Source organism: Lepidochelys kempii, chromosome 9, assembly GCF_965140285.1.
Source record: "Lepidochelys kempii isolate rLepKem1 chromosome 9, rLepKem1.hap1, whole genome shotgun sequence".
In the NCBI taxonomy this organism is placed as follows: Eukaryota; Metazoa; Chordata; order Testudines; family Cheloniidae; genus Lepidochelys; species Lepidochelys kempii.
Genome location: NC_136388.1, coordinates 66,967,691 through 66,988,840, shown reverse-complemented (window position 1 = coordinate 66,988,840; position 21,150 = coordinate 66,967,691). Strand labels below are relative to the sequence as shown.

Here is a 21,150-nt window from a genome sequence, read left to right as displayed (position 1 = left end):
TATCATCCTAGTCCCCGAGCCTGACGGCACCCCGAGGTTATGCAATGACTTCCGGAAGTTGAATGAAGTAACCCAATTTGATGCATATCCGATACCATGCATCAACGAGCTAGTTGGTTAGTTAGGCAAGGCCTGATACCTAACCACCGTGGACCTGACCAAAGGATATTGGCAAATCTCCCTGGCCGAGAATGCCAAGGAGAAGACTGCCTTCTCTACACCTGATGGCCTGTTCCAGTACACTGTCCTCCTTTTCGGACTCCATGGGGCCCCTGCAACATTCCAACGACTTATGAACAGATTGTTGCGACCCCATGCCAAGTATGCCACCTCCTATTTAGACGACATAGTCATCCATAGCCCTGACTGGAAAACACACCTAGGAAAAATAGAAGTGGTGCTAGACGCTGTGCGGAAGGCCGGCCTCACTGCCAACCCCCTCAAGAGCATGATAGGGCTAGCTGAAGCCAGATATCTCGGGTATGTAGTAGGGAGAGGCTTGGTGAAACCCCAGTGGAACAAAGTGGAGGCAATACAGAGTTGGCCTTGATCGGTCCTCAAAAAGCCGGTTTCTAGGGATAGTAGGATACTATCAGAGATTCATCCCTCATTTCGCCATGAGAGCAAGGCCGTTGATGGACCTGATAAAGGCCCCGAGATAGTAAAGTGGACTGATGCGGCGGAAGGAGCATTCGCAGATTTAAGGACAGCCCTTTGCTGTCGTCCAGTACTCATAGCTCCAGACTTTGAAAAGGAATTCATCCTACAAACAGACGCCTGGGAGGTAGGGCTAGGAGCCGTCCTTTCACAGATGGTAGGGGAGGAGGAACACCCGATCCTATACCTCAGCTGGAAACTCCTCCCCAGGGAACAAAAGTACGCTGTTGTTGAAAAGGAATGTCTGGCGGTAAAATGGGCCATGGAGACTCTCCGCTACTACCTACTGGGGCGGCGATTTACCCTCTTGACAGACCACGCCCCGCTCCAGTGGATGCACAGAAACAAGGAGAAGAACACAAGTGTGACTAGATGGTTCCTATCCCTGCAACCCTTTCATTGCCGGGTACAGTATAGGGCCAGAAGCCAACACAGCAACGCTGATGGCCTGTCACGACAGCGCTGCCTGTCGTCCGAAGTAGCCCAACCCCATAGTGTTGAGCTGGAGGGGTCGGGGCGTAGAGTGAATATGTGATACAGCATGGCCAGAGGGCAGCAGGAGAGTGATAGAGGGGAGATATGTAAGCCCCAGGATGATGAGAGCCTTATTCCTCTGCAGAGAGATTAATTAGAGCACCTGAAGCCAGTCACCTGATAAACCCCCCCGCTTAAATCAGACAGGGGGAGGAGTTGAGGCAGAGTGGTTTGGTTTGGTGTTGGAGCGGAGGAGAGTTTGGAGAAGTGTTGTGGCGGGCTTGAAGACCAAGACCCTAGGTAAAGGGAAACGCAGCTTGCGCAGAGAGGGCATGAAGCCCCACAAGCTGAAGGGCCGGAGAGGGAAGTAGCCCAGGGGAAGGAATCACTAGTTCAAGTGGTTTGTTGCTATCCCTAGGGCCCCTGGGCTGGGACCTGGAGTAGAGGGTGGGCCCGGGTAGGGCCGGCTGTACAGTTTTTGCTGCCCCAAGTAGTGAAAAAAAACTGCCGCCACGGCCGGCAAAAGGGAGAAGCTGCCGCCGATTTGCTGCCGTGGCCGGCGGAACAGAGAAGCTGCCACCAAATTGCCGGCAGGACAGAGGGGCTGCTGCTGATTTGCCGCCACCGCGAAAACACTGCCGCCCGTTTCTAACTGCCGCCCCAAGCACCTGCTTGGAATGCTGGTGCCTGGAGCCGGCCCTGGGCCCCGGTCCCCCCCTCTCCACTCCTGTTCTTTGGGATACTAGTGGGACAGTTGATAACCCAGACCAGGGCAAGAAATGGTGCCCTGAACCCCACCCACAAGAAGAGAAAGCGCAGGACCCATCATAGTAGTGCCAGCAATTTGCCAAAAAGACCTAGCTGGGAAAGTAATGAGTGATCATAAAAAAACAATAATTGCCTTAATTGAGGGGTGACTGCAGGAAGAAGCTGCAGGAAGGGACAGTCTCCTGTAGTAGTCACTGATGAAGGAAGACTCCAGGTGGTCAGCCCTTCCTGTCATGGCTGGGTAGAAAGCACCAGCTGGAAGCTTTGTTTGCCTTTTGTGAGTTTGTGGTCATTTTGGACAATGAATGAAGCCAAGAAAGAGGGACTAAAGAGGGACTAAGGTGTGGCTGCTATCTCTCCAGGCTGGTGAGGAAGCAGTGTTTTATACAAAGTACAATATGCAAATTTAAGATATTTTAACATTTTAATTGATTCGGGTGTGGCTGCATCCAAAGGACTGACACTGGTGTCTCATATATTACCAGTTTAAGGATACTGGTACTACCAAGGTTACTGTCTGTTTCATTTTGTTTTTGTTTGGTAGGGTGCCGGGGAGATTTATCAGAATGTTAAAGTAGCACTTGGTGTTAAAAGTTAGGCCACATTTTAGGAATATAGTTATAGCACCATAGCTACACTGGCATAACCCTGTAGTGTACAGCAATGGATGGGTTTTTTTGTGGCTGCAGAAATAACAGCTCTATGAGTGAAGGTAGCTAGGTTGACGGAAGTATTCTTCAGTGACTTGGCTACATTTACACTGGGGCTTAGGTCAGAATATCTACGGTGCTCAGAGGTGTGGATTTTTATATCCCTAAGCTCTGTGGCTATTATCAAACTAAATTTTCAGTGTAGATCAGGTTATGTGCACATGGAGAGCTACCAGCAATGATATGTTTCATCCCCTGTATGCGGCCCACTCTTGTCTTGCAGAGCTTTAATGCATCCCATTTATTCCACAGATCCACCTTTCTCCCAGCCCCTGGGAGAGTTGCATTCCTCTCCCATGTGCTCCTATAGAGTCCCATTGTCCTCTTCATGCTGTTCGTACAGGCATAATCTGTGTATTGTTCCCAGGGTCTCCCACCATCTTACTGTTTTTATATATATATATACACACACACACTCAGCAAACATTGTCCAGCTATGCCAGAAGGACAGGAGACACTGCATGTGTGGTTTAATTAAGTTGCAACTTCATTCCTAAACATCTGGGAGTATCCAGCAGATAAAAGTGTACAGTGCTGGTGATTCCCTAATTATTTACATATGACTGGGAGAGGGGCTGCTCTGAGCCCTCCCCCTTTACTCATCCTCGTCCCCAGCCAACCTGCTGCTGGGACCCTTTGTCACCAGGGGCAGATTAAGGTTTTGTGGGATCCATGGACCAGAGCAAGTGGGAGGCCCTGCCCATACCTTCCGCTTACAGTCCCCTCCATCCCCCCACTCCTGCCGGGGAAATGGGGTTGGGGCATGGGGACTTGCCCCATTCCACTTGGAGCTCCTTCCGGGGAGTGGGGTCAGGTCGTGGGGCTTTGTCTGCTCTGCCCACGCACCCAGTGCTCTGCCCACCCAGCAAGTACCTACTCCCACTCCCTGGCTGTAGCACTGCGGGGATGGAATGGAGCAAGCCCCTGAACCCCAACCCTGTGCCCCAGCTGGAACGCTGGGCAGACAGAGTGGTTCAGAGTACTCGGACGCTCTTTTTTTCCGGGGCCCCCAATTGGCTGGGGCCCCTGGGCACAGGCCTCATTGGCCAAGTGACTAATTCGCCACTGTCTTTCACGCTGTCTGGAGTTACTCATGACATGAGTGCCTCAGAGCAGATTGTCAAAAACAGAGCAGACACCCCAAACTGGTGTTGTGTTCTGTAATTAGATTTCACCAATGTAGAACCAAATGTAAATTCCCAAAATGCGGCAATAGCCTTATATTGGAGTCACAGAGAGTTTGCTTAGACTCTCCAGTCTGTCTTGCCACCCAGACAATCTGGATTTAGTGATAAATGGCCATTTATACCAAAAATCACAAATTTCTGATTACTCCCATTCCCAAGAGACCAGTCACTCACCCAGGTCAAGTTGCATTCTAGCTCTCATACCAAAGACAATGCTGGTAGCCAATTCTATAGTAAACTAAATATAATTTATTAACTCGGAAAAGGAAATGAGTTATTGGGAAATTAAAGCAGGTAAAATACACATACAGGTGAGTCACAGTCTATAATTTCTAATGGTAGTGGAGTTGTAGTAATCTATTAGTTTCCCAAAAGTCTCCCAGGGATACCCAAAATAATTCTGGGTATCTCTTTCTTCTTGTTGCATCATTCTGCCCTCTTAGAATCTAAACAGTCCAGACACGGATGATTTTTCCCTGAATCCATACTGATAGCTTCTTCTCACAGAAAACAGGCTGACAGGGTCACCACCTATGCTGGCTCTTTCTTTGATGGGTGGAGAGAGAGGAGCACATTTAGAGTCTTTGGTATTTGTGTGTGATGATCACTTTTCTTCAGATGTGCACAAATTAGCACTTTCCTGCTGAAGTTTTTCATTTCCATTACACAAAGCTTCTTTCTCGTTGATGGGTTATTTAGTTACAGGGGTATATGCAATGTAAGTGTTTGCTGTTACATTATAACAGGATACAGATAAGTGAAAACAATGTGTGTAAGTTTAAACACCAAATACATTCTTATACATATAACAATCATTTTGATCTGTTCTAATACACAGGTGAATTGGCCTGGAGCTTTGGTGTGAGCTGGCATTTGGTCTGCCAGCATCGCACCCTAGAATGAGTGTTAAGGGGGACTGTAAAGGAGGTGGGTTGATTCTCTGCCATACCAGTTATAGGTGCCACAAACTCCTGCTCCCCGTCCTCCCCGTTTCTGGTCCTGTAAGGAATACCTCCTTTAAAACCTTTACCAATCCATTTTATATGGTCACCATATCCCTTCCCTATGGAATACCTGGACATTCACCACAAGGAGCTGTCAGTAATTAGCTGGGCTGGCTCCCCGCCCCCTTCTCCCTCCTAATATCTAGCAGTGGTCCCAGACACCTACTAATGCCATCTTTGATGTCTGCCAAAAACATGACAGCTCCATGATGACTTTAGTGAGAGCAGTTACAAAAGGGTTATTTCCCCACAGAGTTAGGGATGCTTTTGCTTATGTATTTCAGCAGATGCTTGTTGGATTACACTCAGAAGCATAACTCTTCCAATAACTTTTTTTTTTTTTAAATCCTTACTATTACTACTCTGGATATTCTTGTTAGCCATATAAATGTCAAAAAAGCTCTTGGCCTCAATTTTGTGACAATTAATTCCACATGTAAATGTCTCTAATACAGAGGTCCCCAAGCTGTACAGCACTCCCCTCTAGGGGGTGTGGAGATACATCGGGGGAGGGCAGGGGGGCTTGGGCCAGTCCCATGTGGGCAGAGATGGAGTGCCACCCAGCCTCTCAATGCCCCAGCTCTGCTCCGGTCCCTCCCCCAGCTGCATCCCCAGCATCTGGCCCTGTACTTGGCCCTGTCCCCAGCCTCAGTGTATCTCTTCTGCTGGCCCTGTACCATCCCCCAGCCTTTGCTGCTGGCTGCAGCTCCGTTCCTGGCCTGGGGTGGGAGTGTAGTCGCACTTGGCTGCTCTGCTTCCAGCCTCTGCCCCCTCACTCCCGGCCTTGTCCACCCTCAGTCGCAGTCCTGCTCCTGGCCCTGGCTCAGGGGAGGAGATGGAAGGAGGGCACAGACAGGCATGGCGGGGGGGGGGGGGGGCAGGCACAACCCTGAAAAGTTTGGGCACTGCTGCTGTAATATGTCTCACGTATTAAGAGATCTCTAAAAAGATTTTCATTAACTCTCTCAATCAGTCAATAAAGTTATTTAAAACAACTTTTTTATGTGTTTTGCTATTTTAATCACAATTTACACTAATGTTTTAATAGTCCATTTGGAAGGTAAGAGGAAGTGTTAGATTATTTGTGATGGATAAGAAAGGCAAGAACATTTTTTGGCAGTGAGCCATAAATCTAGCAAAATTGATCGGGGGGACTAAGTTATTGAATCACTAATGAGTATATTCCTGAAGGTGTAGTGCATGACTGATTCCTTCCTGACTAGCTGCAGTGTTTGGAGGTATTGTGAATGATTGCTTTGCAACATGAACAACTGTAGCTATTGAGAAATATCCAAAGTGTAAAGATCATGGTATCTTAGTTAACTGTTTTTTTAAAGAAATGCATCAAAAGGACAACAGACTGAAATCCAAATGTTTAATTGTGTACCACTTGTATCCAAGTAGTTAGGGGAATAGAAAGAATGGAGCTAGTCTGTGTCCTGGCTGGATATTTCTCTGAAGTCTTTTTGCACAAATCTTAGCTCTTGCTTCAAGAGTCTCAAAGTACCAGAATTTTGTGTAACTCTCCTCAGGAGAGTAGGCAACATAATCTGAGGCCAGTTCAGAGGGAGTTACATAGTTCATCATAGACTCAAGCAGAAAGCTCTGCCCCTTCCTCTGCCAGTTTTCATCATCATTTGCTGTGATACATTGATTATATAGCTCTTTCTGGAGCATTCTGTGGTGGGGGGTAAATTTGAAAGGTCCCAGCAAGAAGAGTAGCACCTATTAGACTCTGAGGCGAAATTATTCTTGATAGTCACTCTTCGATACTATCAGTGAGGCCCAAATTGTCATGCATAGTTAGTAACAACTATTAAGACCACAACTCAAGGTAGTATTGCCTACAGTTGTTAGGAGAAATGACAAGTAATCCATTTTAGATCTCAGTTTATTAAAAACAAACAAAAAATCCCAATCAAAACAACAAACAAACAAAAAAACCCACGTCATATGTTCACAAGATCTCAGATCTTGGCTCCAGGGAGAAGGCCAGCTTGTGCAACTGAGACCTCAACTGAGAGAAGCGATCAGGAAAAAAAAAAAAAACACACACACAAACCTGTGAATGTGATGGATATAGCTGTCCTTCAGCTAATACAAAAATTATTTACAAATGAGCTGCTGTTCCATCACCGTTCGTCTTCCTTCATGATTAATTTACTTTTTTAACCTCTGTTGGTATACATTTTAGACGTTTGAGATTTAATCTAGGTAAAACAAGATTATATGACTGTGCCTGATTGACCAGGGCAGACAGTTTCAGTAGAGTCTTATGGGGATTGATGAACATTTTGCAGAACTTTGTGTTTGGTTATTAGTCACATTATTGCTGCAGGAAGAAAGAGGGAGAAATTAATTTTCATCTGAAAACGCAGCTTAAGAGTAACCCAACCAAGTATTAATTTAAAAAAAAATATTAAGGGAATTTTACATTCACATTTGGAATTCTTTGCCCCAAGATTGAAGCCAAGAGCTTACTTTTTTTTAATCCTGTATTGGACATTTATGTGGCTAACAAGAATATCCAGAGTAGTTACAGTGAGGATTTTTTTTTTAAATAGTTTTTTAGAAGAGTTATGCTTTTGGGAATAAGCCAACATGTGAAAGTTGGGAGGTTAGCAAGAACTTTTCTTATTGCACGTGATTCCATAATCACCCTTTGCTGGGTGATTCTTGCATATTTTTCTGAACCATTTGGTATTGAGGTCAAGGACAGGATACTTCACTAAGCTAACCACTGGTCTGATGAAAGTATGGCAATATTTATGTTCAATTGGCATGCAAAATTATCTGAATCTAATGGGAATTTACTAGTTGCAGACTCTTTCTCAGTGTTTGCTGCACATTGTGTTTAAGTGGCTAAATGTTGGTTTTATGTACAGTGTTGGAGTTATTTTTATCACAGGAAATAGAACTAATGAGCACTATATAAATAGCTATTGGAAATATACAGTGTAAAACCAAACTTGATAACACAAGAAGCACTGTTGAAGAGAAATCTGTATGCAGTGCTTCAAAATGTATGCAGTACATAAAAGTGAGCTCATAAGACTTTATTATAACTTAATTACTTAACATGAACATTTTAAAAGGGATTTGAAATTTTTCATATACAATATTTCATCTGTGTTATAAAATGTAAGATAATTTTCTAGTGTTACTTTAAAATGTAACAAGTCCAAAAGTAAGAGGTAGTTTTAGAATGTTAAGCACCATAATAATAGGTAATTTCTTTGGAACTGTGACGTCAGTGACAGAATGTTAGTGACAGAGTCTTATTTAATCTGTAGTTTTTAGCATTCCATGTATCTGGTTTTCATCTACTTCACCTTGAGGAAGTATTTTGGCAGAATGCACAATGCTGGTTGCCAGTGATTTTTGCAATTTACCTAAATAAAACTCTCCAATTCTAGAAAATGTTTTATTAATATTAAATAGGTTGTTGCAATTGGTTAAACTGAAATTGACATTGTTCTGGGAAAAGCTCTTATATTTGGAGATACATATTACTTGAAACAATGAGAATGCAGTTGTACTGTATGACTTTATGTTGGAAAGAGACAATATTGTGTATAAAATTGAGGTATGAAAAGCTTTTTGTTCTGTTTGTCTATATTCTCACTTAGCATTCTTCATCTTGCAGATGAGCTCAGTGAAAATGTTACGGCCTCGCCTCAATGGCATCCTTTTCAAGCTTATGTTTGAGGAACATGTAAACAACATCAGACCTGGCATGATGGCAGTAACGCTAGCCTGTGAGGAGTTGAAGAAGAGTGAGAGCTTTAATAGGTGGTTAGAGCTAGTGTTGTTGATTGGAAACTACATGAATTCAGGCTCAAGAAATGCCCAATCGCTGGGGTTTAACATCAGCTTTCTTTGCAAGGTAAGGTTAAACTATAACAACTTTTATTATTTTATAAGTGCAGAGTTGGGGCCAGATTCTGTGCAATGCTGCTCTAAACAAACAACTGAGAGTGCACCACCATGTGAGAATCCCCAGCTGGTACTCAGCCAATGTAGCCAACTCAATATTACCCCATTTATGATAAAGGGTCTGTGTGCCCAAAGGCTGAAGGAAGGGATATTGCTGGAGATTTCCTGTCTTCTGCTGATCCTTAATCAGTGTAACCACTCCTTGGAGGAAGTTACAAAATCATATACATTAGAACAGAGCTAAACCTGCTCTGATACTTACTAGAGGTTTCTCACAAGCTACAGGTGCCCCAAAGATTTAGGTAAAACAAATGTATTGAATAGTTGATTGGGCTCAGAGATCACTCCAGAATGTTATCTACAAAGGCCTATAGGGGTGAGAGGAATAAAAGCATGGTTGTTATCATCTGGGTATATCATATGTAACCAGTTCCCTGCCAGTCATAGATTTCAAGGCCAGAAAGGACTCTGTAGTATAGGCCATAGAATTTTCCCGAAATAATTCCTAATATTTTGGTTCAATTTCAGTTGTCAGGTTTATTGTGCCAGTGCTGGGTGATACTGCTGACCTGTGATACATTGGAGGTCAGGCCAGGGATATGTGTAGACCTGGGGGTACGCAGAGGTCTTTAAGGGGATACTCAAATCATCTAGATCATTGTTTCTCAACCTAGTGGTTGCAGCCCCGGGATCACAAGTGGAGGACCAGCATTAGGGGGTGGCAAGCAGGGCAATTGCCCAGGTCCCATGCCACCGGGGGCCTCGGAAAACTAAGTTACATGTCGCCTGGGGGTCGGGCTTCAGACAAAGCTCACAAGTGACAAACAGGCTCAAGTAGCACACTGAAATGTAAGTGCACTATTTATATTCCAATTGATTTATTTTATAATTCTATGGTAAAAATGAGAAAGTAAGCAATTTTTCAGTCCTAGTGTGCTGTGACACTTTTGCATTTTTATGTCTGATTTTTGTATGCAAGTAATTTTTAAGTGAGGTGAAATTTGGGGTACACAGGACAAATCAGACTCCTGAATGGGGTACAATAGTCTGGAAAGGTGGAGAACCACTGGGCTAGATGATCTGGGTGGTCCCTTCTGCCTTTAAACTCTGACTCTGTTTTAGAGAAAAATAGGCAGAAATATTAAATAGTTCCAGTGTAAAAAGGGAACATACATCAGTCGCCTTTGAGTGTACTGAAAAATATGTTTATGATTACAGATGGGTTCCTTATGCTTCAATCTGTAACCATCCTATATTTAACTAAGATTGTGTGACTGCAAAACTGCAGGCACAAAGAAACCTTCAAAAGCTATAGTTTTAATATAATTGAATTTGGTTATGTCCATAGTAAGTACATGCAAGACATAGCTAATCTGAATCAGTTTGCAAGATCCAGTTTTATGTGGATTTTAAAACAGTGCAAAAATGGCAGATTATTAAATCACTGATAAATACATGTTTTAAAACTGGTTAGCACTTAAATCTTGTATATGCACAGTCATGCAGATGGATGAAGTACGGATTAACCTGGTTTAACTAAGTACATAATGTACATTGCAGTAAATTTGGAACATGGGGAATTGGGCACAGGACTCCTGTTACTGTTACCAAGTGTTCCATGCCTAGTTTCCTTAGCACTGTTCTGATTTTTTTCCACTTTTTTGCAGTTCTGCTTCCTCCTCACCATCACACACACATAAGCAGAGGATGTAATACTTGTAACAATTAAGTTTGTTTGGTCTTCTCTGCAGTCCTTGGCTGACATTTGGCTTGTGCATGAAACTATGCTAGCTGTTGCATGCTTTGGCTGCAGCAGTTGAATGCTTTAATATGCATTGGAATGTGTGGCATTTTGCTTACAAACACTGTAATTGATTTTGCTTACAAACACTGTAATTGATTTTGCTTACTAACACTGTAATTGATTTTGGGGAGCAATGTAGCAGAAACTGTGTATACCCTAGGACATGCCAGGCAACACATTGTGGCTCTTATTAAAAGGAGGGGTGTCATGATGCAGAAGAAAAGGATACAACTTTTGCATGACAGGGAGATGCAGAGTGGTTTAAGGGGTGTGGTGCTCATGCAACTGAGGTTGCTATCAACCAAGTCAACTGCTGCCGGTCTGAGCTTGTGAGGAAGCTGTTGTTTTTGAGGGTGTGTCCTACTCTTGTGGCGACTCTCATGAGAGGATAAGAGAAACTAATTTTGACCAGCCTAAATTCATCAGATTAGACGTCAACAATCAAAGTGGTGTGTGTGTGTGTAAAAGTAAATTGCTTTTTTTCCCACCTTATTGTTTGCCACCATCATGGTTGTCAAATTTCCCCCAGATCATAGGTGACTCTTGAGCTTTTGATGTAGGTGTTTTTATTCTACAGCTGTAATGGAACTGTCAACACCCCCTCCCCCCCCCCCCCCCCCCGGTAATGTCTTTGGTCAATGCTGCTCCTTTAAAATATTTCCCTGCTTGATTGAGTGTCAATCAAGGAAGATTTCCTCTTCCATCTTGTCCTTGTTTTAGGATGACAGGTTCAAGCTCATTCTTAAGCAAACTCATATTATTTAAACCAGGGTCGATACCAAGGGTGAAGTACTTCCTTGAAACAGAGAGCAGCCTTCATAATTGCACAGGCAAGTAGGCCTGCAGGGATTCAGTGTGCATGCAGATATGGAGGCTGCTTTATGGTAACGAGTGGGTCCTTAGTTAATATTTAACAGGGATGACGGGCATTCTTCCGGTAGGCGTTCTTGTTCTAGTGACTTACAGTACTACCTAACAGTGCAAACTGGGGATATAAATATAAACAAGCAACCTCAAGTCTTGAGAACAGTTTATTTGCCAAAGTCTGGATAATCCCAAAGTATGACTTTATCAGATTGTTTTAAAATTAAAAGCTTTCAGTTCTGAACCCTCCCTCACACCCCCCCCCCCCCCAAAACCCACCAAATTAAAACAGGAATAATTTAAACTTGATTATTTTTTTAAAGCTTGGCAAACATTTTGTTTTTTTTCTTTTGTGTGTTATGCTAATTTAGACATCCAGTGTGTCTAGATATGAAACCATATATTTTTTTAGTTAAAATCTTTTCTCCTGTACTGAACCTTGCTTATTTATGTAAATTGACTCCTTTGGAATAAAGGGAATAAATAACCTGTACAAAAATTAAAAGGGTGAACATTAATATCACGGAAGACTTTTATAGCAACTTCATATGTTTTGGTGATAGCCTTTCTGTCATCTACCTCTCAAATAAAAGTTTTGCCACACAACACTGATCTGACATCTTTCACTAGAGGTAGACTCAAAGGATTTAGCACAAAGCTTTTGCCAACTTCAGATAAAATAAAAACAATCTCCTTGGAAATACTATCATGTAGTAATAGCAGTTTTAAAGAGAGAGAGAGAGAGAAGACTGAAGGTTTTTAAATCAAATACTGCTTTCATTTTTCAGTAGAATTTTCATCTAGTCGGAAATTCATGCTTTAAGCAGGAAACGACTTGTCCTTAATATGTGAGGAAGACTATGCATGCATAGTATTCCTGCACAATGTAGATACAGGAAGGTAATTCTTAGAGTTCAGGTAATATGTTTATGGATAGCTGTCAGCATAAATCTCTCCGATGCTGACATAGTACATGTAAATTGACTAATGTTGTAAATTGTATTCTACTGAATTAAATAACTGTTGAAGCATAGCTAATTACGGTTGCAGCTAAATTCCAGTTACTATATCTGAGGTATAATTGCTTCTTTTCAGTTGGACTGTTCCATACTAAACTTTTTTTTTTTTAGGACTGCTATTTCCATTTAAATTATTTTAAAACTAATTTTCTCTTTGGTAGATTTGGAAAGAAAGTAATAAACTGTTCTATGTAATAATCTAGGTTGTAATAAGGTGTTTACTTTGGTGGTGGTTGCAGAATATATCAAATGTCCTTTGTTATCGGTTGATGTCAAAAATTAAACTAGTTACCATACACAATCATTGGAATAAAAATCCAAGAGATGGCTAAACCAAAAATGTTAATTATACCAAAGGTGTCATTAATGCATAGCTAGAAGTATTACTTTCACCGTAGAATATTAATTGAGAGCAGCACATTTTCGCTATGTGATACACCAAACTAGCATGTGCTTAACTGAAAGAAAATTAATGGAGGTGAAGATGAGTTTTCTGATAGAGTGCCCTATGGATGTCTGTTAGTTATTATAGAAACAACAGATAGTGATGCTAGAGATAAGGGTCATTGTGCCATTTCCATTGTAGACCCCTTTTTTTAGCAGTTTACATCTTGGCCATTCTAATTTACATTGGATAAAAAGAAAATCATACAGTAGTCAGACAAAAAGTATGTTTCCTTGTAAAATATCATTGAATTGTGTTGTTTTTAGTAACTTTTTGATTCCTTAAGATATTTTTTGGCTGAAACTTTTGTTACTTGTACTTTAGTAATCCTCAGATACTTGATTCTTAGTATTAACTCTGTCTCATTTACTTCCTTTTAAAAATGAGATATTTATGTTTGAGAAATGACTTTTTGCAGTACTTTAACTTCATAATTTTGTTTTGTTCCCTAGGTAACTTTGTTTTATTGCAAGTTATTAACAGTAATAATGGCTACACGTTGTTTGCTAAGAATCCAGTTTTTGGTAGATAACAATGAAAGTCTCCTATTCAATTTGTACCTAAATTTCACTGATACTGTATCGGTTGATATGGAGGGATTATAAACACAATACAATATTAGTGGATTTTACTTCCCTCTCGGCCACCCCGCCCCCACCCCCAGTGCTCGTTTGTAACAGAAGTACTCTTTATCCATAGTGGTTCATGACACAAACTATTCTGCTTTGCCCTCATGGTGCATCTAAGACCTCTTCTGGGGCGGCTTCTCTGAGAGTTTACAGGATACTTCAGTCTTCACGCCCACTGTGTCCTTAATCTTCATTTTGATTTTGGCAACCTTTGGGCCAGTTGTTTCTTACCACTTCATTGTGTATAATACATTTGCATTTCTGTTGTAATGGCTCCGAAGCGATTTAAGAAATTGAACAATGTCAGCTGGTGACTTTTTCTTTTATAAAAACACATTAAATATGATACCTGGCTTTAAATGTAAAATTTAGTTTATCAACCTTATTACAACAGTCCAGGCAAGTTTGTGTTTTAAGGTTACCAGCCAATATTTGTCTCATGTTGAAATGTAGTTAATTACAACTCAAGACCCCTACAATTCCTAAGCAAAATGGGTATATGTTGGAAGTATTTGATTTGTTCAGTGTGTGTGATGCTTGACCTTCATTTTAAATGTTATTTTATTCCAGTTAATAGAATCTTCTTATTCCTAAGACATTCAATAATTCACTGTACTATTAGAAGAATGTTTCACAAATGAAATACTTCACTTGTCCTTTGATTTTACATTTGAATTTATTAGTTTCATCTGACTTTGTTTTTTCTCCCTATTTCTTGTTTTTATTGTTATGGAAAAGCACAACACAGGTCAACTAATATCAGTAATCACAAGTTATTCTATTGGCCAGTATTATGTTGCCTTCAGTTTTGTTTCATGCCATCCAGAGGTATACAGAAGCCAGCAATTCCATAGAAAGCAACTTAAATATGTGAAATACAGAAGCCAGCAATTCCATAGAAAGCAACTTAAATATGTGAAATATCTTATGTCACTATGATTTGCTTGGATTCCTTGAGCGTGCTGGTACTTTCCTCCTTTGAGAACTCCAGGGGAATCTTTCTCTTTACAAGGAACTTGACCATCTTTCACTTTCCGAGTTTCATTGGAGGAAACTGTTAGTCTTTTTTTCAGTTGGGTAGAGTGCACATATTATATAATGAGTAAGTTTTAAACTTTATACCTGTTCCATGTAGTTAGTTTTTCAAAAACACCCTTTTTTAAAAATGGCGGATGATCATCAATGGTATGAGTCACAATCTGTACGTGGCATTTGCATGAGCTCTGTTGCAGGGTTAGATTAGAAGTAGGCTGTGATAATTTACAGCCAATGTAAGAAACACATTTCTTCCATTATTAATTTTTTAAGCACTGCAAGCTGGAAAACTGACAACTTTCACCAGCTTTAAAATAAATAAATACAGAAATGAATATGCTTTTTTTACATTTGTTTTCTCAGAGCCTATTTACTTTTGTTTAGGTATGATAGCATCACACATCAAGATTTAATTATAAATTTCAGTTTATAGTGTAATATATTTTCTATAGAACAATGCTTTATTAATTTGATCGCCTTTTGGCTATTAGATTTACTTACACACGCACAAACACACGTTATTAAAATAAATGTTGAGGAAAGAAAGATAACCAGGCAATACTCACAGTAAGTTTGATTTCTTCCCTTTGAAAAATTTCTCTTTAAAATAATGGAATTTTCACTCTGGGTTTGGGGGGAAGCTATAAAATACTGAGAAAGAGGCCCATTTGCTAGCGAATCTATTCAATGTGTGTGTGTATATAAAAACTGACATGGGTGAGCTACTTCCTATAAAGAGCTATCAATGTAGTGAATGGAGAAGGGGAAGGGTGGGAGGGGACAAAGCCCCTTGTTCCAGCTAGGGGGAAGCATCCACCTGCTGAGAGATGGGCAGTGAATTAGAGTTTTGGCTGTTACCAGCTTCCTGAATAGGGTACTGGTGCCACAAAGTTTGTTTGCATCATACTGATTAATTGTTTTATTAGTCACTACGAAGGCTACACTGGGGAAAGTTTATTTTTAGTACAAATGCAGATATACCCATTTTCATATGAAGGGATACATTTTGACTCTTGGTTTAACTGGACTTCTGTGTTAGTTCCCATCATTTGAAAGGCGGCCATATAGCGACTGTGCTTTAGGTGCATTTTATTTCCTTTTTTGGTTTATGGATTATACCAAAATAAAAAGTTACATGAACTGTGTCTGCATTACATAAATATACAGTAGATGTAGACATATATTGTCCTAAACAAGAAAAAAGATGTAAAGAAACCTTCCTTTTTTGGTAAAACCACTTATGGGAAGTGACGAGTCTCAGGTTTGCAAGAAAAGAACAAATGTTGATGAGTCCCCATATATCATACGTGGCAATAAATAATTTCAACATTGGAACAGACAAAGAAGAAAAATATGGTTTATGGTCTAGCTGTAAGCTTTACTTGGTTCACCACAAAGGCTCTTTCCATAGAGAATTTGAGATCAAATTAACCCAGCTGGTTTAGTATTCTATGGTCTCGTGTATTCATTTTCTCAGTCTAATCTATGCCTGATTTTATGATTCTCAAAGTATGGGAAAGCTGACAAGATAAAGAACATTTTGTGTATATAATTAGTCACTTAGAAAACAGGGTTTTTTTATTCTCTAAGAGCTCTCATCTGGAGAGACTTTCGCCTTTTGTGAATGGAATTTAGAAAGAATCTAATGGTGTGACCTTTCCACTTAGTTTTTTATACTATATTTTTCCCCAATATAGAGATGTTGCCAGTGGGTCAGTCTTCAGATCTGACAAAAGGCAATGGGCACAAATACAAAAGCAAGTGGGAAGTATAGGAAAGCAGGAGGAACCAGGCAAGCATATTAAGTTGAAAATGTAGACTATGTTTAAAAGTTATGAATGTCTTAATGGTTGGACAGTAATTCAAGCCATCACTTACTAGATAAGCCTCCACACATGGTAAGAGAGTCTGAAGTTAATAGCCTTAGAAAAAATAAAATGTTTTAAAATTTATTCAGCATATTTCTTTAACTATGTGGAAAATTTACCAGACTTACAAAGGGGAGTTAGGTGTCCAATTTCTATTGAAAATCATTGTTGTTTGAGAACCTAACTCTCATTTGTGGTTTGGAAAAATAGTCTGGCAAGTGTGTTAAGTCATGAAGAGAAGAGATGTAGAAGATAGAAGTATAGTGGTTTGGATTGCTTCAGCTGTATATTTCCACTATTTCCAACTGTGTATGTGTAATCTTTGCCATAGGTTTCTAGACCTTCAAACTGTAGGTTTTATATTCAAACTACAATATTATTTTAAGATGCGTTCCAAAATGGTTATGTGTATGTGGGCTCAATTGTAGCACCATTTTCAGTTAGGTTTTTAATGGACTACATGATTTTTGCCAGCAAAGTTTTCCTCTTTCTATCTGAGTTCCTACAGATACTTAATTTGATAGTGAATGTCTCTGGCATGTCTTATTGTCTATTGATTGCACAAATATTCTTTTCAGATATTGGCAAGCAATGGAGCTTTTCTTTTTGGTCCACGGTTTGATGATGTGCAGTAGAACAAGAGACATTGCAAACAGCGGCAATGTTGTAGGGATTGAGAGTTGGAGTCATTACACTTTTTTTTTAAAATTGTGGCATGTGTTATGTGTAGTAAATTGTGGTATGTGTTCAACCGAGTTAGATGGAAGGTTTATACAGAATGCTAAACAAACGTTAAGAGCTTGGTTTCTTTAAGTTGACACAAGTGAAAATCAGGTTTATCGTCATTGAAGTTATGCAGGTATAAAACTCTGTGACTTGTTGAATTTCATGAAGTAGTTACATAATTGAAATGTATATGTCTGTACAAAGTTCCCTAGATCCCACCTGCAGGTTTCTGAAGGATGGGTTCTCAGAACTTTCTTCCATAAATGTTTTGCATATATTCCATTAGTCTTACCACTTGATTTTATTGGAAAAAAATCATCGATGGTGTGTGTGTGTGTGTGTGTGTGTGTCTGTAAATATTCAAAGTAATAGTACGGATCTTAAATTTAAACATTCAGCATGAAGAAACCATACATTTAGAGGTTAGAATATTAAATAGGAGCAGGTTAAATCATGGATAAGAATCTGTGATGTATTACCTAAATGGGATTTAGGGAAAGTTAACTGATTTCTCTGTAAGTCTGCTGAGGAAGTTGGATAACTTAGTTAAGTGGGACTTCATGTCTCTATATTGAATAAAGACTAAAAAAAAACAACTTTAGATTTGTCTGTCAGTCTGTTAAACAGCTGTAAATATAGAACAATGCAGTTTGTGTTTTTGTAAAGTACATATATGTGATGGGCCAAAATTTCTGTGACTGTATGGACAAATGCATAACTCTCAGTAGGACATAACATACAGATGTATAAAAGAACATTTAGCTTAATGCTGGATAATGACTGGGTATCGTATTTAATAGACAAATCTTCCAATAAAACATCATTCTTCTTCGAGAGCTGTCCCTGTGGGTGCTCCACTCTAGGTGTTGGTGTGTCCCTGTGCCTTCGCTCAGAGATTTTTACAGTAGTACTCGTACAGGTCGCACATGTGCAGAGCTCGCCTCTTCCCCCCCCCCCCCCCCCCAACACACACACACACACGCTCTCTGAGTGTACCTTCATAGTACGCGTGCATGACCGGTCTCCTCAGTTCCTTCTCTACCGTCCCTGGCCTGAGACGGAACTCAGAAGACTCGTTAGAAAACTTTTTCTCCCTTGTTACTCTTACCCTTTTAGATAGTTACTTTGTTACCACTAGTGTTAGTTATTAGTGTTACCAGTAGTGGGTGTTAGTTTCTCTCTCAAAAATTCTCTTAGTTCCTGTCAGTACACCCACTTCGGACATGCCTGGCTCCCCAGGCTTTAAGCGCTGCTCTAATTGTAAGGATGCCATCCTTCTATCTGATGGCCATTCAAAATGCATAAAATGTTTGGGGGAGTCCCACTTCCCCCCAAAATGTGCCCACTGCAGCAAACTTAAGTTTAGGGCACGAAAGGACAGGGAGTTGAGGCTAAAGCTGCTACTGTTGCAAAAATCCTTACGGTCAGCTTCAGACCCAGGTGCTGATTCCGGCTCTGCTCCACACCACAGCCCCCCGCCTCTAAGAAGACGAAGAAAACTTCAAAAAAAAAAATCACCTTCTGTCACCCGCAAAGCAAACTTCGCGGGAGAAGGCTTCTTCCGGCAGGTCTACCACCTCCCTCCCAGCGATCCCCCGGCTGAGCACTTTTGACGCACAGGCTCTGGCGCCGTGCGAAACCTGCCTGCGGCTGCGGGGGTAGTGCGAAGCTCCGGTGCCAAGGCTTCAGGCTTCCAGTTGCCTGCCTCTCAATTGGCACCTTTCGGCACCATGATGGAAGTGGTGCCGACACATGCAGATGTGGCTCCTCCCCCTCTCCCCCCTGCAGGCTATCACCGCTGCACCGACACCCGCTGAGCTGGCCGTCAGCGAAACAACTTTAAAGACATCGGTGCAGAGGAACTTTTCGTTGCAGCAGATTCCTCTCGCACAGCCCTCACCTCACAGAGAGGCTTCAGCACCCCAATTTACTAGTCAAATGACCTGCTTTTGTCACCCATTTTGCAGTCACCCTTACTGAATGTCTGCTTTTCGCCAAATGCTCAGCCAGGGTCTGAACAGCCTTCCTCCAGTGAGGAGGAAGCTGGTTTCCAGGAGCATTTTTCACCATATGAAGTCTCTCATCCTCAGACCCCAATTAATAGAGGTCCTAGAAACAGCACCTCTTGCTACTCTCAGGATCCTGCCCCATAGTGTGTAAACCTGTGGATGGCACCACCTATGACCTTCCCACCACAGTGGCAATACTGGGCCCCGTGGGCATCCTGTCCTCGAGACCACACTCACTATGCCACCTCAACCAAGCCCAACACCAGCCTGGCACCACAAGCTCACAAACCTGCCACTGATGCCAGTCACCAGACAGCACCATCACAAGTGCAGAATCAGGCACGACCTGTCTCGAACCCAGCAGACCCAGTTATGCCTGACGAAGCTCTGCTTCCTCCTCCCCCCATCATCTTTAGATGACTTCAAAATTTCAAGACCTTTTCAAAAGAGTGGCCAGTGAATTAAGAAAAGGAGTACTTGTGGCACCTTAGAGACTAACCAATTTATTTGAGCATAAGCTTTCACTTTGAAGTGAGCTGTAGCTCACGAAAGCTTATGCTCAAATAAATTGGTTAGTCTCTAAGGAGCCACAAGTACTCCTTTTCTTTTTGCGAATACAGACTAACACGGCTGCTACTCTGAAACCAGTGAATTAAGAATTAATCTGGAGGAGGTTCCTGAACAGCAGCATGAGTTAACGGACATCCTGCGGCTGCCGCCTTCTTCTAGAATTGCATTGCCAATCAACCCAGCCCTTCTGGAACCTACCAAAGCCATCTGGCAGACTCCTGCTGTAAGCTTTACCTACCTGCAAATGAGCGGACCGCAAGTACTTCATCCCTTCCAAGGGCTCTGAATTTCTTTTCACTCATCCAGCACCTAATTCGCTGGTAGTTGATGCAGTCAACCAAAAGTACGAGCACCGGTAGCTCCTCTCCACCCCAGCCGATAAAGAGAGTAAGCTTTTAGATCTGCTTGGACATAAAATATACGTATCTTCCACCCTACAATTTCGAATTGCTAATTATACGGCCATTGTGGCAAAATATGATCACAAAAATTACAACAAAATGGTTACCCTCGCCACCATAATCCCAGTGCTGGAGCAGGGCAATTGGTTTTTAGCCCTTGACCTACAGGGCACCTATTTTCATGTGACAATACATCCAGCCCACAGACGCTTCCTTCATTTCACCCTCGGCTCGACTCATTTTCAATACAGGGTACTATCCTTCTGCCTACCCACTGCCCCTCGTGTTTTTCCAAGCTCCTGGATGTAGTTACTGACCACCTCAGGAAGCAAGGAGTCATAATATTTCCTTACCTAGATGACTGCTTCCTCAAAGCCTCAATGCTCGACGAAGTGCTTCGATTCATGCAACTCACCGTTGATTGTTTCCTATCCCTCGGCCTATAAATAAACAATGACAAATCCACATGAATTCCTACCCAGCACCTGGAGTTTATTGGAGCACACCTCGATTCCCGGATGGGAATAGCATCTCTCTTGTCCAATCGCTTCAACACCATAAAGCAGCTGGCAACAGAACTTCTCAACAGTCCTAAAGTCACCGCTCGAGACTGTTTACGAGTACTATGTCACATGGCCCTGTGCATTTTCGTAGTCCAAAACGCACAACTCTACATGAGGTGCTTCCAAGCTTGGTTGGCCATAGTTTACAGACCCAATGTGCATGCACTAAACAAACCCCTATCCATACCTTTCTGAGTCAAAGACTGTCTCCTATGGTGGACAGTTCCCTCCAACCTCTGCTCTGGAGTCCCCTTTCTCCAGGAGGCTCCATCCATCATAATGACTACCGACGCATCCCTCACAGGGTGGGGTACTCACATGTTACATATCGCAACCCAGGGGCTATGGACTCCAATGGAAACCTCCCTGCACATAAACATTCTGTAGCTTTGAGCTGTGAGCAATGCCTGCCCCTTCCTCTCATTAATCTGGAACCAACATGTACGGATAATGACAGACATCATCGCTTGCAAGTTCTATG

The 21,150-nt window shown here is 41.6% G+C and overlaps 1 protein-coding gene across 8 annotated transcripts in view; it reads left to right on the top strand.

The window, feature by feature from the left end:
* The window catches only part of DIAPH2 (diaphanous related formin 2), an 807,504-nt gene that overhangs the window by 357,017 nt on the left and 429,337 nt on the right, over positions 1 to 21,150 (top strand). For all 8 annotated transcript variants that reach the window (XR_012160923.2, XM_073360856.2, XM_073360854.1 and 5 more), the window contains one exon: positions 8,447 to 8,686. Coding sequence is in view for 7 of the 8 variants with exons in the window: in XM_073360856.2 (XP_073216957.1) it covers positions 8,447 to 8,686 (240 nt within the window). In the remaining variant the exon portion in view is untranslated. The remainder of the gene's footprint in view (positions 1 to 8,446; positions 8,687 to 21,150) is intronic.